Here is an 18,198-nt window from a genome sequence, read left to right on the forward strand (position 1 = left end):
ACTGTAACCCCATCATAGAAGGCCACCAAGTTTGTCAGGCACGATTTGCCCTTAGTGAAGCCGTGTTTGGCTGTCACCAATCACCTCCTTGTTTTCCATGTGCCTGAGCGTAGTCTCCAGGAGGGTCTGCTCCATGATCTTGCCAGGCACAGAGGTGAGACTGACCAGCCTGTAGTTCCCTGGGTCTTCCTTTTTACCCTTCTTAAAAATGGGGGTTATGTTTCCCCTCTTCCAGTCAGCGGGAACTTTGCTGGACTGCCAGGACTTCTCAAATATGATGGCGAGTGGCCTGGCCACTTCATCTGCCAGTTCCCTCAAGACCTGCGGATGCAGCTCATCAGGTCCCATGGACTTGTGCACCTTCAGGTTCCTTAGATATTCTTGAACCTGATCTTCTCCTACAGTGGGCGATTTGCATTCTCCCAGTCCCTGCCTTTGCCTTCTGTGACTTGGGTGGTGTGGCTCAAGCATTTGCCAGTGAAGACTGAGGCAAACAAGTCATTGAGTACCTCAGCCTTCTCCATATCCTGGGTAACCAGTTCACCCATTTCATTCCGGAGGGGACCCACATTTTCCCTCGTCCTCCTCTTATCACTGACATACCTATAGAAGCTTTTCGTGTTGTCCTTGACATCCCTGGCCAGATTTAATTCTATCAGGGCTTTAGCTTTCCTAACCTCATCCCTGGCTGCTTGGACAGTTTCACTGTATTCCTCCCAGGCTACCTGCCCTTGCTTCCACCCTCTCTAGGCTTCCTTTTTTTGTTTGACTTTGCCCAGGAGCTCCTTGTTCATCCACAGGGGCCTCTTGGTGGATTTGCTTGACTTCCTCTTTGTTGGGATGCATCGCTCCTGAGCTTGGAGGAGGTGACCCTTGAATATTAGCCAGCTGTCTTGGGCCCCTCTTCCTTCCAGGGCTTTGTCCCATGGTATTCTACCAAGCAGATCCCTGAAGAGGCCAAAGTCTGCTCTCCTAAAGGCCAGGGCAGTGAGCTTGCTGAGTGCTCTCCTCGCTGCCCTGAGGATCCTGAATTCCACCATTTCGTGGTCAACTGCAGCCAAGGCTACCCTTGAGCTTGACGTCCCCTACCAGGCCCTCCTCATTGGTGGGAATAAGATCCAGCACGGCACCTCTCCTCGTGGGCTCCTTTATCACTTGGAGGAGAAAGTTATCATCGACACATTCCAGGAACTTGCTGGATTGCTTACGCTCAGCTACTAGCCCAGTGTTGTGGGAACTATCTTACTTCTATCTGAAGGTCTGAAGCCATGTTTCTAACATCTGTGGTGAAAGAACTAACCAAAAGGTTAAAAGAGAAAGACAAGTGAGGGGTGCTCTCAATCCTTGCTGAAGCTATTCTATTTAACATGATGTTAAGCAAAAATCAGCATGTGGCAGTGAGAAGCTGGAGATCCTATTTCAATGTCATCTAAGACAAAGAGCTCATTCTCTCAAAGCCTGCACAAACACTGTAACAAGTGGGTTAAAGGATCATCCATCTCCAGCAGCCATGTTTTGTGGACAGTCTGTTTTAGTAGCTGACCTGGGAGGACATCTAGCTCGATGACTAGAGTATTCTTCTGGGAAGCAAGAGGCATCAGTTCAGACCTTTATAAGGCAGAGGAGAGGACTCAGCCTTTGCCTTCCACATCCTGGATGAGTCTTCCATCTTGAATATTAGGGAGGGGGCTGCTCTTGCACCCACAGCATGACTCCTAGCGCCTAGCAGCTGGGAAAAATGGAGATGTGGAAAGTCTTCTCCTTTCTCTTTGCTTCTGGTTATTTTAGGTACTTACATTCTGAGTGCAGTAAGTTTTGAGGACCCCATGTTTAAGATCACAGATCTCACAGGGTTTTCTTCTGGGCCCAAGGTAGCTCACATAAATGTTCTCAGCCTGACTAGACCATTCGAGGCTTAAAAATCAGACACAGTAACACTCACCATTGCAGTGTCTTAAGACCCCATTGAGGTAGGTGCTGGAGTCCACATAAAGTCTCTCAGTTCCCCATCCCAAATTCCACCCATCATGCCACCTTACTGTACATGGCAGAAATAGCTTTCTCAATTATCTCAGCTACTGGAAAGTGAGCGCAGTGTCACAAGAAATGCTATCATGCCTGGATTTCAATGTCTAAAATGAGGTGAGGTACCACTTCCAGGAAAAGGCAATGAGCTGACATAAATATTCCACCTTTAATGGAGCAAAATAAAGTGCCAGACCCCAGAGGTCAGAATGGACAATTGATCTGGCACCTGTTGGAGTGAGCACATAGGGGCATGAGGGCAAATTAAACCAGCCTGGCTTTGATTTGCTTCTGACACATCTTTTACATCCATTACATACCACTGCAGAAGCAACACGGCAGATTTTGATTGGGTTTCCACGCCCAGAGAGGTCCAGTTCTGCCTTGTCCATCAGGAACAGGCAAGCATCCAGAATGTTTTCTTCAAACTAGATAAAACAAAATTAAAAGGGAAACACAGGGAAAATTGAGTCACTTTTTATTCTGGAAAGCAAAGGAAAAGTTATCTTTCATTGCAGTTATAATAGCCGATCAGCTTCAAAATTAGCTGGTCAAGGCAAAGTTCTGTGTTTAAAAATACAAGTTTTCTTCTAGAATAATCACCCATGTGTAGCAAAAAAATGTGAGGTGCTGTAAGGGAAAAGAAAGTGTCATTTTGAATTCAATCTCAGTCCAGTTTCCAGAAGGTTAAAATGACAACACAGCCTTTCTGACAGGACATAAAATTTTAAGTGCTAACAAGTATATAATAGGAAGATATTATAATAATAACTACAAGAAGCTAGTCTGCTCGCGAAGGACTTCGTGTCCTTCACAGATTCCAGACCTGTTAATTTCAGGACTTCTCTGATACAGGCAATGCAATGCTGGGAAGCTGAACAATTAATGGTTTGCCGAATTTAATTTGAAGACACATTTTTAAATTAATTTTAAAATATGCTTAAAATTGACAAGTCAAAAGCTGATTATATAGATTAATCCTGGTCTACGAAACTTAGGCATCAAAAATACCAAGTGACCTAAAGTAGTCTTCTTCAAAAATAGAGTGAAAAGGTACAGTTTCTTCGATCCAGCATGAACAAGCACAAGAATGAATTGAGGGCAGAGGTGCCTAAATAGACCAGAAACCATTTGTCACAGAACTTGCCCTGTGATGTATTTCATTTTCCTTAGGAGAAACTGCATAGCAAAGGAAAATACCTCTGTCCCCGGAAAACGGTAGGAGACAAGGAAATGCACATTAATAAAACAAGTATCTTCTACATACATAATCCTATATTAACATTCAAGGCTATGACAGAAACTCCACAGAGCTCGTCCCCTTGCCATGTTAAGCTTTATGTTCTATGTTTACATCCTTAAAGATATGATTCACGCTAACAGGATTTTTGCTCTCACACTGCTACTAGAGCTGGATTGATTTTGCAACTGTCTCCAGCCTGACTTAAGGCTCCTTAGCAGATGAGGGCCATCGGAGTTTTGCCTCCTGAGGAAGACCCCAGGCCGAGCTGCTGCCTTGGCAGCCCAGGGAGAGGCAGAGGAGGAGGAAGTGTGAGACCAGAGAGCTTGAAGCTCTGAAGAGTCAAGACTGCTGCCGTCGCTGGAGGGAAGATGGGAGGGATGGGGGTAACATCCCAGGGAGCCCACGTACCCTTTGGCCTCGCCCTTACAGGCAGCAGCCGAGCTCTGGCATAAGCAATGAAAGCGGAGGTACCATCGTGTTTCACCACCCGCAGCCATTTCCTGCCAAAGGGAAGTCCTCTTCTTCGCCCCTGCCTTGGGCCTGCCTGGCTCTCATTGCGCAGGGTACCACTGTGGTATGGATCCTTTTCAGCAAACATCGTCCAAGGCAGCACCCTTCTCTCACCACCACCCACACTTCCACCGAATTACTTTTTCTGGAGCAGACATTCATTGGTAAGTAACCTCCTAGTCTGACCAAAACTGAATTAATGGGGTTTGGGCAAGTAGGAAAAGAGGGGTCAGTGTTTCCCAGAGACCTATTCCTAATATTGTTTCATCCCTGGGAAGCTGCGTAATTGCATGGTAGACTCTCCAGTTCACTCCACCAGCGTGTGATGTAAATAATCTCTGGTGAATGACCATGCTGTGGAGACCCTCCTTCCCCAGGAGAATCCTCACAACAGACAATGTAAAGTCAGGGCCCTCATAGCCATCCTTCCTGCTTCAAGTTCACTTTTCTTCTGGGCTGGCCCAATGATTTATCACTTTCACCAGGATCAAAATCTGCTTTCTGTACTTCAAGTCATCAGCAGTGCCTAAGACCTGAGTTAAATCAATGTGAAGCTTACCCTGCAAATTAAATCTTTCTCATCTACAGTTTATGAGATGCTGTCAGTCTTGCCAGCATATACAGGAAGAATAAAGAGGAAAGAAATTGCTTTCAGGGTTGTTGCCTTCCACCTTAGTGTTTACAAAATGACATGAATGCTTGTGAAATAACTGTATTAATAGGAGAAGAGACATAGGACTAGCTGTAAAGTCTAGCTGCCTTATATTATTGCAGTAGTGTAGGATGCAGAGTAGCCCTAACTCTAAAGCCAGTTTTGCCCTTCTTCACTATCCAGATACTTAAAAACATTAAATCAAACTACATCAGTTTCCTGCTCTCAATCTTGGCATGAAAATGCTGTCTGGAGGGAAGTGGAATAGAAACATAGCACTTGTAAGGCTGAACACCCCTGAAATGTCAGAGGAACCAGAGCCCCAGTAGACAGCCAGGAGAGGTGAGTGAACTTGGGCCAGGCGCAGGCACTGCCTGCCCAACACAAGCAGAAATGGAAATGAATCAAATTCAAGGACCAAGGAACTTGGGCAGAGCCACCTGGGAAAGACTGCAGACAGAAAACAAGGTGTGAGAAAACACACAGGCAAAGGGGTTCTGTCTGCACACAGACATGCATTGTGTTACTGTGCAATGCATTTAGTCAGGCTGGCCTTCAGTGGGCATCTTCTTTCGTGCTAACCTGTTTCTAATAGATGACTTTCTATTTAAATCAAAGTAAAAGGGGCTGTATCACCTTTTGCACTGGATGAACAAGGGCTGTATTTCTCACGGTCAGCTGCAGGCAGATGTTATCTGTTATTGTCTGTGGTCTGACCTGACCAAATGCATGTGCTGTAAAACTACATTTGCACAGTGGGCTGCAAAGCTAACACAGCTCAACGTGTGGATGTGAGACAACTCAGGATGGCAACAAGAACTCTATGCCCACTTGTTTTATTTTATTTTTCTCACAAAAAAAGCAGTGTTAAATGATCATTATAGCATCCAACTTCCAACACCTCTCAGCCAGAGAATTCCTGTGTGCCTAGATTTCTTCCAAAACCAAATTCCCCCTTTGGGCTTTTCTGAGTGACTGGCTATTTACACTTTCTTAGAAGAAAGGAATCACAGTCATGTTACAAGGAACACCTCCATCCTCATTCATTACAGCCATGTTTCAACTGGTCTGTTGTTTTTTCTTCCTCAGTCCATTTTTCTTGCCTTTCCTTGTCTCATGTTGATGCCGCTCATTAAAGACAGCAGCTGTAAGAAACATCTCCCACTAGTAATCCAGTTTTGAACTGTATGTTCCTTTTTAATTTACAACCTGAGTTAAAGCTTCCAGCTGTCATTGTTCAAAGCAATTTTTAGCCTAAGAATATTACCGTGCACAAGTATATGACCATATACCTTTCACCTCTAGGACTGTACGTGGCCTTATGCTTTTTACACTGCTGTACAGTGCTATATGTCATAAATACAAGATGCATACATGTATGATGTACTCATAACACAGGCCTTACTAGTAGTACTTTTACTCACTCACAGCAATGCTCTTATTCTTAACATCCAGGGTTGTTGAAAATGAGGAAGACACATGTTTTTAATGGCTGAAAATTGTCAGGGTAAAATCAGGAACATCACATCCTCCATTTCACTGAAAGTGAGGGAACCAGAAAAACATTTCTCTATTGCTTTGCAGTTTGAGATGTCTGTTACACCCATAGAAAATGATTGATCCCATTAAAACTCTTGGCTTGGGCCCCCTTAGATGCATCCGCCACACTCAGTTTTCACATGGGAGAGTGATAAGAAAAGGTGTCCCACAGCACAGTGGAGAAATCAGGTCCTCCAGTTGCAGACAACACAGGAATGAAAGTACGTGACAAAGGGATATGGAACAGCCCTAACCTCCCAGACAGAACTACCTCCTAGCAAAACCAAATAAATAATGCAGTTTCTCTAGGGAAGCTGGTGTTTGTGTCAGGAAGGTGCCACATTTGCTGAATATAAGCACCTCAGGCCAAGCCACCATAGGCCATATATTTAGCATCTTAGTACATAAATCCAGTAGCTGGTTTAAGCAGCACCGTCCACATTCAGCCACTCATTCCCCTCTCTCCCTCCCTCTTACATCTGTCACGGAGTGAATCCCAAATCTAGGAACAGAGCAAGCCCAAAAAATAACCCAGGGGAAAAAAAGTAAAAAATTCAAGGAAATGCTTATTCAGCTAGATCAGCTCTTCAGTCTGATTCACTGCACAGCTGCACAGGCACTTGCAGGGGGAAGGAAGGGCCAGGAGGGGGCATTTTTGGTCAACTTAAACACACACTCAGCTTTGGCCTCAGGATCTGGTTCCACATCTCTTATATCAGAGGCACCATCAGCTTATGGAATTGCTCCCCACCACCACCTTATTTAAGGGTTATTTTTATCTCAGTCAGGATGACAGTCAGACCCCGCAAACAACGGTGCTGACACAACCAAAGGAATGGTGCAGAGGCAGGAAGTCCCTAAGGCAGTGCTGCAGCAGGAAAAAAGATGAAATTGTACCTTTAAATACGGAAACAAGAGAGATGTGAGTTGAAAGAGCTGTCCAGGGCAAGTACACTGGCAATCCATCCAGCTCCAACTTTGAGATTGTCTTTAGCCAAGGGAAAGAAAGCAAAGCAAGAAGGCCCCTTCTGCAAGGCTGTGCTGGGGAGGTGCCACAAAAACTGAATGAATCCATCACCATAGCATTAAGGAAATACTTCAATACTTTCTTAATTGTGCTGCTGTGAAAATCGAGGAGGTGAGATGAGCAGAGTTTGCCGTGTCCAGTAACTGTCCTTTGGAGCCCCTCTGAGTGACAGCTAGGGTTGGTTTTGCTCGTTTTGATTCTGCTCATGAATGCTTTCCCCCTATTCTCAAACAACAACTCAACTTTTTCATCCCATAGGGATTTTTCAGGCTGGCTAGTGCTTACAAAGAGATTGAGGTAAAATAGGTGAGCAAGCAATAGGAGCCTGATGCTATTGAAGGCATGCCAATACTGCCCACCAGCCTGGCGGGGATGTTTCCCACAGGCTGCAAGGGGCCACTGGAGACTGATATTGTCATGTCCAGCTGGCAAAGGGAGAGATCCCCCCCCTTTGTCACCGTGGCAAGGAAATGTAAAACTCGGGGATTAAATCCTAGTTTGCCATAGGAAACCCGTGACAAGCTGACTCCCGCCTCGAGCAGAGGAGAATAATTTCCATCAAGTTGCTAGAACTAAAAGGAGTTGTCAAAAAGCAATAAAACCTATTGCTGGGAAAAAAAAAAAATCTCTACTCTTTCACCAAATTGGTTTAACATAGCAGCAGAAATACTGCTGCACTGTGGAAACCTCAGCTAATGATTATAACTTTCAACAGGCAGCCTCTTAGTATCTGAAACATGCTCCTAAAACAAGATCTTTAAATATTAGCTATTATAACATTGCTTTTCTGGATTAGGCGTATACCCACTTCATACAATTTTAAAATTATGCCCCTTGTCTTTCTGAAGCAGAGACCAATAATGCACTCCAGAGCCCACAGTCTCAACCACAGTCTGGTGTCAATTAAATTCATTTGCTTTTCTGCTGGGAGCAGCCAGAGAAGGTCTAAAAAGCTCACCTGACCGTAACTCCAGCTTCTTACTTTTATGTCATTGATGTTTCCATGGAAAACAATACCAACATCATTCAGGACATATTCTTCCCTTTCCTTCTCATCATCCAGATACACGGCATCCTCTGCATCAGTTTACAAAAAAAAAATAACGTTAACAGTCACTTAAGTTTTTATATAGGACAGATAAAAAAAACCTCAGCATATAATACAGTCATCTTTCATAAAAAGTACCCCTCTTCCATCAAACAAAACATTACTTGCTTCACAGAGTACAAAAATAAGGAGGTAGTGACCTCAGTTAGGAATATGATACACAACTTAAAAGCATGCAAGATGCAAAAATGCGGACAACTCCTGCCTGTTTTCTCAGGATCTGTAAAGTATGATTAAAATGTCACACCTTATCAAGAATTTTATGATTACTATGTACCACTAATTTAAAAGTTGGAGCACCATGATGCAATTCTGCATCCGTACAAACAGATCAAAGAACAATTTGAAACCTATTAATGTTAATGGAAAACAGCTCAAGTCAAGAGATCTAAAGAAAAATCTGTAGTGCATTAAAAAAATTGGAATACAGTTTTTATAGTGTATTAACAGAAGGTTTGATTGCTTTTTCTGTACATATGTTATTGACTGGAGTGTCCCTCCCCCAGGTAGCTTGACTGACCAGCTAATATGAAGAGAAATTCAAGTGTCCAAGTGAAAACTGGAAGTAAGTGGATGAGAACTTTATCAAAACATATACAAAAGGTATATCCTAGATTGGTCTTATATCAAGAGTCAAGAGCATGTGTGTGGACCCTCACTCTGCAAACATGATTCGTATATGTAAATAACCCATTATTAACATTCATAAATAACCCGGAATGACATGAAACTGTTCAGATGTTCACAATAAGTATGAAGCAAGTCGTGATTCTGTGACATTAGAATAGTTGAGGATTCCTTTTCCTGTGCCAATGCTTGTATTTTGAGACTAAGAGATACAACTTAACAATTAACAGTATGGGAATTAATTAATTTGAGGAAATCAGTAATGTGGTACCAGATAGCAAATTAAAAGGAAGCAATAACCTCTCATAGTTTGAAACGGGCGAGTACAAAACTACCATTCACTACTGCCGTAGTGGATTTCTCCAGCACCCCACTACAAATTACTAGAGGACCATTTCACTTTTAAAAGCCTATTGATTTGTTGTATTTTGTTGAAATGCAAATCAGATTTGTACTTCCTTGTAAACATCATTCTCAAAAGCTTTTTCATGTGCCCATAAACTGCAATTTGACTGAAAATAAGCTAAAATCTGAGCCCTCTGAAAAAATCAATGGCAAAACTCACACTGGCTTCAGCTAGGTGAAGGGTTTTGCCAATCTACACACCTGACCCTGCTGGAAGTTTTGTTTTCTCTGAAGATGTATTTATATCTCTATATCTGTATATACAGAAGGAGTATACATAGATATGTAACATGATGACCTCCACATTGGTGTGCAAGGAATGACAGGGAAGCAGGTGTTAGATATAAGAAGCCTTTATTGCATTTGAGGAGATCAGCACTTCCATTACACTTTTCACAGGGTCTTAGAATCATAGAATCATAGAATCATTTTGGTTGGAAAAGACCTTTAAGATCATCAAGTCCAACCATTAACCTAGCACTGCCAAGTCCACCACTAAACCATGTCCCTAAGCACCACGTCTACATATCTTAAATACCACCAGGGATGGTGACTCAACCACTTCCCAGGGCAACCTGGTCCAGTGCTTGACAACTCTTTTGGTGAAGAAATTTTTCCTTATATCCAATCTAAAACTCCCCTGGCACAACTTGAGGCAGTCTCCTCTTGTCCTATCACCTGTTACTTGGGAGAAGAGATCAAGACCCACCTCACTACAACCTTCTTTCAGGGACTTAGACAGCAATAAGGTCTCTCCTTAGCCTCCTTTTCTCCAGGATAAACAACCCTGCTTCTCTCAGCCGCTCCTCATAAGACTTGTGCTCTAGACCCTTCACCAGCTTCATTACTCTTCTCTGGACACGCTCCAGCACCTTAATGTCCTTCTTGCAGTGAGGGGCCCAAAACTGAACACAGTACTCAAGGTGCGGCCTCACCAGTGCTCAGTACAGGGGGATGATCACTTCCCTAGTCCTGCTGGCCATGCTATTTCTGATACAAGCCGGGAAGCTGTTGGCTGCCTTGGCCACCTGGGCACACTGCTGGCTCATAGTCAGCCAGCTATTGACCAATACACCCAGGTCCTTTTCCTCCAGGCAGCTTTCCAGCCACTTTTCCCCAAGCCTGTAGCATTGCATGGGGTTGCTGTGACCCAAGTGCATCGATCCAGCCTGTCTAGATCCCTCTGCAGAGCCTTCCTACCTTCAAGCAGATCAACACTCCCGCCCAACTTGGTGTCATCTGCAAACTGACTGAGGGTGCACTCAATCCCCTCGTCCAGATCATTGATAAAGATACTAAAGAGAACTGGCCCCAGTACTGAGCCCTGAGGAACACCACTTGTGACTGGCTGCCAACTGGATTTAATTCCATTCACCACAAGTCTTCGGGCCCATCCAGCCAGCCAGTTTTTCACCCAGTGAAGCGTATGCCTTTCCAAGCCATGAGCAGCCAGTTTCTCCATAAGAATGCTGCGGCATGCTACATCCAAATCCAAGCAAATGGAGAAGTGGCAGGTTTTATCGGGTTTTCCCTAAGGTGAGCAGGTCTGAAACCCACTCGTGCATTTGGTGGGGCGGTGGTATTCACCCAGCTTGTAAGGGCTGGGTTGTCAAGAACTTTCTTTATAGGGTTCTCACTACCCACGACCTAGTCAACCTGCACTCAGGCACAAAGCAGAAGTTCATGAGTTTATTATATTCAGAGGCTACCAGAGAGTGTTAAAAGTTGACAGTGAATCAAAAAGCTGTAGTCATTTATGCCAGCAGGGACTCTCATACATATGAAATTGTATATTACATGACATTTTGAGGTCCCAGCTCTAAACAAGTTCTGCGTAACATCCCACCAAAAATATTGCAGATGTTACAGATCATCTAGGATCTGTTTCGTTAGGCTGGATCTGCCTGAGTTGCTGACTGAACAATTATATGTACTTACTCATTGAGCTTTGGATTTTCTTAAAGCACTTCCATACAAATGGTACAGAGAACACATTTAAAGAACTCACACCTTCTTCTGTACAGTTACGCATTCAGTGGAGTGTGTGCATATGCCTTCCTGACAGCTGTTGTTTTCTTTCAGGGATTAAAAATATCAATATTGATCTGGTTGGTATCAATTGAGATGCTTATGTTATTTTGAGACTGCATGATCTTTGCTAAATCAGATGAAAATTGATTAACTTCTCTGTCAATTTTAAAATATTTGTGGTTTCCATAAAGTAAAAAGGGCTTCTATGTTTCACAGATAAGCCAGCTGCTTTGATTTTTGACAGCTTTCACTACCCTTGAGACTGTTTAGAAGAAAATACGAGGCATTTGTGACTACTTTGATGCTAAGCGTGCTCTACATAGTACAACTCCTAATTATTTTGTGCAAGTGGAGGCTCACATCTGACAAACGGAAGAATTCCATGGAAATGTGCTGGGTTGGTTTGTTCTTTTTCTCTAGCAGTTTAGGGGTTTTTTTAACCTACTTCTTTTATCCTGGGAAATTACTAAGACACTAGCAATGCTACAAAGAAGCAAATTAGCCTCTATGCTTCTCTGAAGATGGTTAAGGTGAAGGTACACTCCACATGAAGACAGTACTGCAGGCAAGGAATTCCACTGAACACAGGCTCCTTGTAAAAGAGATGAGGAGTGCAGAGCAGCCCTTTCAATTTGGGAAGGTGAATGACCATGAGAGGACCCTACCCAGTATGGGAGGGACCCCATCCCCAGCACAGCAACCAGCTGGAGTTGGAAATGTTATTTCTTCATGCAGACAGTGATTGCTGAGCACAGCAGCACCAGCAGACAGGTGGAGGTGGAGGCGACAGGCTTCCCACAAGCACCCAGCCTCCCTTCGATGCGCTCCCGTGGGAATCCAGGGATGCAAGGCTGGGCCTCGCTGGAATCACAAAACTCCCAGGGCTCTTGCTCGGAAGCGGACAGCGCTGTGGCAAACAGAGCTGCAAGAGATGATAGTTTTCTGTAAAACCCACTCCACCCAGGACCAATATCAGTATGCTGCCTTGCAACTGTTAGTGCTTGCCTACATTAATGTAGCAGAAGGATGAAGCTCTGTGTGAACTTTACCCATGTGGAATCTATAAGAGATCAAATTTAAAATTTAGCTATAAACACAAGAAAATATTATTGGGCCAAATTTGGATGACTGCTAACACATGAGAGGAGCCCAATGTCAACCACATGCTATTAATCCTCAAACTGTATTAGGATATTTAAGCAGGAGAAATATGCAGCTGACTCAATAAAGTTGCAATGTATTTAATTGCTTAAATATAATGCACTTTGCAGGAGGCTTGGGTGAATGAAACACATGCCTCAGCCCACAGAGTCTACAACTTAGACACACTATGCATTTCCACCTGTGCGAGAGCCACACAAGTCAATGCGAGGTCTTTTCCTGTCAAGCACTGAATGTTCCCCAGCAGAAAGTTGCTGGGCCTCAACACCTCCTTGGAAAGAGCTCACAGTATCCAGATCAAAGGAGCCCTTCTCTGCTTTCATGTAGTCTGATACTGCTAAGAGTTAAGTTAAACTCCAAGAAGTTATCTTGAACTACTTGCCATTTGTATCTTGGGTTTCAGAATTGAAGAGGCCTCTGCACAGCTGTTTTTCCCAACTATATGTCAGCTGGCTGAAGAAAGGATGCTGACTCTCTTCACAGGCTTTACCTTGCTTATTAAGTAATGCAAATTTCAGCTGAGTATCTGAAATCTCAATCCACTAGCTTGCTGAATACCCAGATGTTTGGGGCTGGTGTATATAATTGTGCAGGATCAGGCCCTGCATCTGCATCTTTAAAGTATTCTTGGTGACCAGCCTTAAACGAAGTTAAGGGGATTAAAACATATAAACACATCTGATGATTTTGGAAGCAAAGTACTCTGTAGCTTGACTTGTAAAGTATTCAAATCTGTTCTGAAACAGCAGGGAAAGAAAATGCATCCCTGGCTGGGAAGATATGTCAGAATTGAATTACAGTGAGAAAAGGAGTAATAAGAAAGGGCACAAATGCCTCTGTCTTAAAGAAAAGCTCACACCGACACATTGATGTTTCGCCAAAATGATGAGTCGGAAAGCTGCGCTAGACACTGACAGAGCCCGTACTCTGCTCCCTGCTATAACAATCCCCATTCATTCCTGGCATCAGCCTTCTCTCTTCCTAATGAGGCTTTTCACTCAGACTTTTCTGCTCAGCTATTAACCCAGCAAACAAGTCTAGGAGATTTTCAAACTATTGTTTTCTCTGCACTTTAACTGCCTGAGTTTTTATACCCTTTTGTCATTCCACTGAACAATCTTTTCCAACCGGGGGATAAAGCGTGGAGAAACAGTCCCTGGTTTTCTAACACAAGGAAAGGGGGAAAAGGCAGATATAGGAGCCAATTAGCCCAAACTACCTAGGAGTAAAAGTAGGGGTAAGAAATGAAACATGCAGAAGACAAAAACTACAATAGTGAGCAAGGAACAGGACTTGAAGTCATTGAGACACACCTGGACACCTTAGCTGGAGACAAAAATGTGGTGCTGCAGGGGTGACCCCAAGTTGCCTCCCCTGAGCCTGGGGGCACCCTTGCTGCCCGGACACCCTCTTCTGCTTTCCTGAAGCAGAGCTTTTCCCTCAGCCTTGCCGACTGCTGCTGCTGGAGGCAACTGCTGCATGTCTTGCTCCCTGCTGGTTTGCTCCCATGCTGTGGTTTTAATCTTGCTGGCTTTTGGCTCCATTCAGCTCAGGTGGGAGAGAGGGAGGGCATAGGAGAGCAAAGCACCAAAGCACCTTGAACAGAGGTGGATCAGTCAGCACACAGGCCTGGGGAAGGAGGTGTGAAGAAGGGATTGATTTTCCCCTGACTAGCACCTTGAATCAGCCTGTGTGGTCCCCATCACACCACAGTGGGGAAGCCAAGCCCCCGCACATCACATTTTTTTCTCTGCATTATAGCTGCATGCTGCCCGAGCTGGTTGCATGTTAGTCATGAAGCAACTTGAGGCAAAAGAAGCTTTTTCTTTGGGGTTTATCCTTTTCCAAAAGGGTTCTGAGCTACCGCAGAGTCATGGTGCTGGCTAACAAACTGGCTGTTACGGCATCCAGGACTAAAGCCAAGGGATGCTCTACCTTGGGGTGGAGAATCACACCGCCCTAGCTGGAACTGTGAGAGGCTGATGATGCCTTCAGAAACCTTGAGCAGTTTTGTCTGCTCACAGTGGGTTATAACTTTGACAGTGATTCCTCTCTTTCTGTTACACACTCTCCCTCCTCTCCCAGAACAAACTCTTAGTATGCTGCTCTAAGGTACCTACCTTTACACTACTTTGAAAAGTATCTCAAGATGTCACAAGGCCTTGCCCTTCCCTCCTGTTCCCACTTAACTTAAGTTCACTTAATGAAGTTCAACAGGCACAAGTGTAAGGTCTTGCACCTGGGAAAACATAATCCAGAAGTGCAGCAGAGACTGGGACCCACCTGGCTGGAGAGCAGCTCTGTGGAGAGGGATCTGGGCATCCTGGGGGACAACAAGCTCAATATGAGTGAACAGCGTGCTGCTGCGGCAAAGCAAGCCAGCAGGGTGCTGGGTTGCATCAACAAGGGCATCGCCAGCAGAGATAAAGAAGTCGTTATCCCACTCTACTCAGAACTTGTCAGGCCACATCTGGAACACTGTGTTCAGTTTTGGTCCCCACTATACAAAAAAGATGTGGACAGGCTGGAGAGGGTCCAGAGAAGGGGCATCAGGATGATCAAAGGACTGGGAGGCCTGCCATAGGAGGAAAGGCTGGGAGAACTGGGTTTGTTCAGCCTTGAGAAAAGAAAGCTGGGGGAGACCTCATCACCATGTTCCAGTACTTAAAGGGTGACTACAAAGATGATGGAGACTCCCTTTTTACAAGGAGTCACATGGAAAAGATGAGGGGTAAAGGGTGCAAGTTACTCCTGGGGACATTCCAGCTGGGCACTAGAGGAAAATTTTTCACAATGAGAACAATCAGCCATTGGAATAATCTCCCCAGGGAAGTGGTGGATTCCCCAGCATTGGACACTTTTAAGATTCAGCTGAACGGGGTGCTGGGCCATCTTGTCTAGACGGTGCTTTTGTCTAGATGGAGCTTTTGCCAAGAAAGGTTGTACCAGATGATCCTTGAGGTCCCGTCTAACCTAGTATTCTATGATTCTATAATTCTTAACTAACTCTGCTTTATTCAGCTTCAACATATATCTTCCTAAATAATGCATAAGCTAATCATCGCTTATATTCCCTTGGACCAGGGGCAAGTAATGAATTCAGCACAAATCATTCAATGTACTGACAGTAGTGCAGCTGAAAAATGGGCTGTATTAATAACGCTAAACTTACTCGTCACTCGGTAGGATGGCCCTTGTTTGGTACGGGATTATTTGATGCAAATACTCTGGTAAAAAAATTGAAAGATGAAAGAAGGGTGGCGGGAGAATATTAAAGTTAGCTGGTGACCTGAATATATAGCAATATGTATGAGTTGGAGCCTTACAAGGGTCGGAAGCTGAGACACAGTGCTACAGCCTGTCAGAAGGCTGAGACAAAACTCTCTGGTTCTCTTTGCTCCCTCCTTAAAGCCACACACGGACTTCCTTGGATAAAATACAATTCTGTCGGCATAAGGGCTGATTTTACCCAGGATGCAGGGAGATTTTAAAAAAATAAATTGGTCTTCAATCCACTGGATTACAAAAAAAGGTTCATTTGCAAAATGTTCTGTTCCTCACAGAGGACACGGTTTCTGTGAATTAGTCACCAGTAAAGGGGAAGTTATAAGGGCAAATGTCGTGTGGTGGCGGGAAGGCACCACCAGTGATGCCACAGCAGGTTGCTCCATCCGCCTTGTGCAGGAGCAGCAGCTCCCATTGAATTCCTTCAGGCTTTTGGCTTTTTGATCCTAAATGTGACAATCAGCAATGTAACTCAACAGAGAATGCGGTGCTGCCACATCCACACCAAATCATGCCTGTATTGACTTGTCAGTTTAAGGCACACACAGGCAGACAGGAGGCTCACACTGATGCCTATTAAAGTCAGAGCAAAGTCTTGGGGTATATTTACTATGAGAATGGGCTCGCACTGCCTGAGCTAGTAAACACAGGCTTGGCCTCATAAAACTGCAGAGTGCAGCTATGGCACAGGCACAGGCACAGGTCTGCAGCATGGAGCCCCGCTCACACAAGGCTATTCCCCAGCCTGAAAGACTTGCCTCTTGGCAAAGTAACTATATAATTCCCAGACGCAAACTAGCTTGTGTCCAATCACCTTGGTACCAAGCTCCCCTTCCTGGACCACCCCCTCCCATAAACCAATGAGCCCGGCAGCAGAAAGCATGAACCTTTGACTCAGACAAGTTACTTACGCTGGCACCAGGGATTGAATAGGATGTAAGTGTCGGTTGCTGAGTTTCTGTGTGTCCGGAGGATGCCAAAGGGAGTCCAGACAGCAACATACAGGCGAAACTTCCCAATGATGCAGGTGGCAGAGGACATGATGGACAGGCGGACGGAGTTGTTCTCCTTGTGGGTAATCTTGGCTCCCCACTCGCCAGGTTTCAGCACATCACCTACTAGGACTGGGATGTAGGTGCCTTTGTTTTGCTGTGGGTAACGACCTGGAGAAAGAGGAGGGGATAACTCCATGAAGAGGTTCACCTTGTTTTGACAGTTTCTTCATTTCCTGGCAGTCCTCTATCCCTTTGTCTATTTTCAACAGAGATGGCAAGTTTGAGTGGGTGGAAACCACCTACATCCCTCATTGCTTCACACAGTGCCTGGTCACTTGGCAGTACAGCCACATGAATACATGCAACACCTCCCAGCAAACAGCCTGTGCAGACACCCCCACCCATTTCGCTCCAGCAAGCTTTAGTCTCACTGGCTCGGGCACTGCCAGGAGCGTAGCCCTGGCAGCATGAGCAGGGGCTGTCCCAGGCTTTCCTTGCTCACTACTGTTTATCCTAGTGTAGCAAGCTGCACTCCAGCTTGCTCCTTGCCTTGGTGTCAGCTACACTGTTGGTAAGTTTAGGTTGCCTCTTCCCCAGCTCAGATGCACCCACCACCCTTGTTGCTAGCACACAAGTGCCCACTGGGCATGGACATCAGCTTTGGGGCTCTTTAACAGAGCAGAACCTCATTCTTCTCACTGCACTACTGCGCTGACAAGCAGAGACCAAGCACTCTTTCATGCAAGTCCACAGAGACAGAGGAAATACAAGTCAGTCCACCAGCAGATACCCAACACTTAGTTCCTTCTGAACGTCTACTCCTCATGGACAGAGCAGGAATCAATGCTGGACACGCAGAGTCTAGGTGAGCACATCTGGGCTGGATAGCCAAACTTTCTCTGCAAACAATGGGTATGACACACTTCCAAAGCACTGCATGTGATAGTCTGCCTCGTAGTGAGACAAATCACACCCCAGAGAAGCCTATTTTACCCTGCCAACAATAAAAAGCATCTAGATGGATAGGCTACATGTAAACATGTACACTGCCAGGATTCAAACTCGTGTGAGGATCCACCCTTTGAGCCTGAGGTAGAGCCAAAATATATCTGGAAGCCAACCAGCAGCGTAGACAGAAAAGACACTTGTGAGAAGGCTGAGTTCCTTATCTCATTCTCAAATCTATTCTTCATTTCATATTTTAGGCTGAAAGTCAGACTCTTTCATTCAAAAATAGGGTAACGAAAAGCAATGATGGCAGACAGAGAGACAGACTGCTATATTTTTCATTCCTACTATTTAAAAACTTCAAAATTAAACTCACAAGGGCGTTGATTTTCCTGCTTGCTTATTTTTATACAGCTGATGTAGAGATAATCCCAGATCTGAACACTACTACATTCTGGGAAAGGACAACTCCGGCTTTGATTCTGAAGCTTGTGAGCTGCCACAACATACGTGTTTCTAAGAAATCTGAGGCTACTGTTCTTCATCCAAGAGATTATTTGGTGCACTTGAATTTCCATTTTGCAGATGTTCAGTGCACATAATAGCCCACTTTGCCCTGATGACCAGGGATACCGTAATCCA

At 44.7% G+C, this 18,198-nt stretch overlaps 1 protein-coding gene across 4 annotated transcripts in view; it reads right to left on the minus strand.

Moving 5' to 3' along the window:
- Positions 1-18,198, minus strand: part of F13A1 (coagulation factor XIII A chain) — a 76,758-nt gene that overhangs the window by 32,319 nt on the left and 26,241 nt on the right. For all 4 annotated transcript variants that reach the window (XM_054814599.1, XM_054814600.1, XM_054814598.1 and 1 more), the window contains 3 exons: positions 16,525-16,776; positions 7,955-8,073; positions 2,346-2,453 (listed from right to left, as the gene is read on the minus strand). In XM_054814599.1, the coding sequence (XP_054670574.1) occupies positions 2,346-2,453; positions 7,955-8,073; positions 16,525-16,776 (479 nt within the window). The remainder of the gene's footprint in view (positions 1-2,345; positions 2,454-7,954; positions 8,074-16,524; positions 16,777-18,198) is intronic.

The sequence above is a fragment of the Grus americana genome, chromosome 2 (genome assembly GCF_028858705.1).
Source record: "Grus americana isolate bGruAme1 chromosome 2, bGruAme1.mat, whole genome shotgun sequence".
NCBI lineage: Eukaryota > Metazoa > Chordata > Aves > Gruiformes > Gruidae > Grus > Grus americana.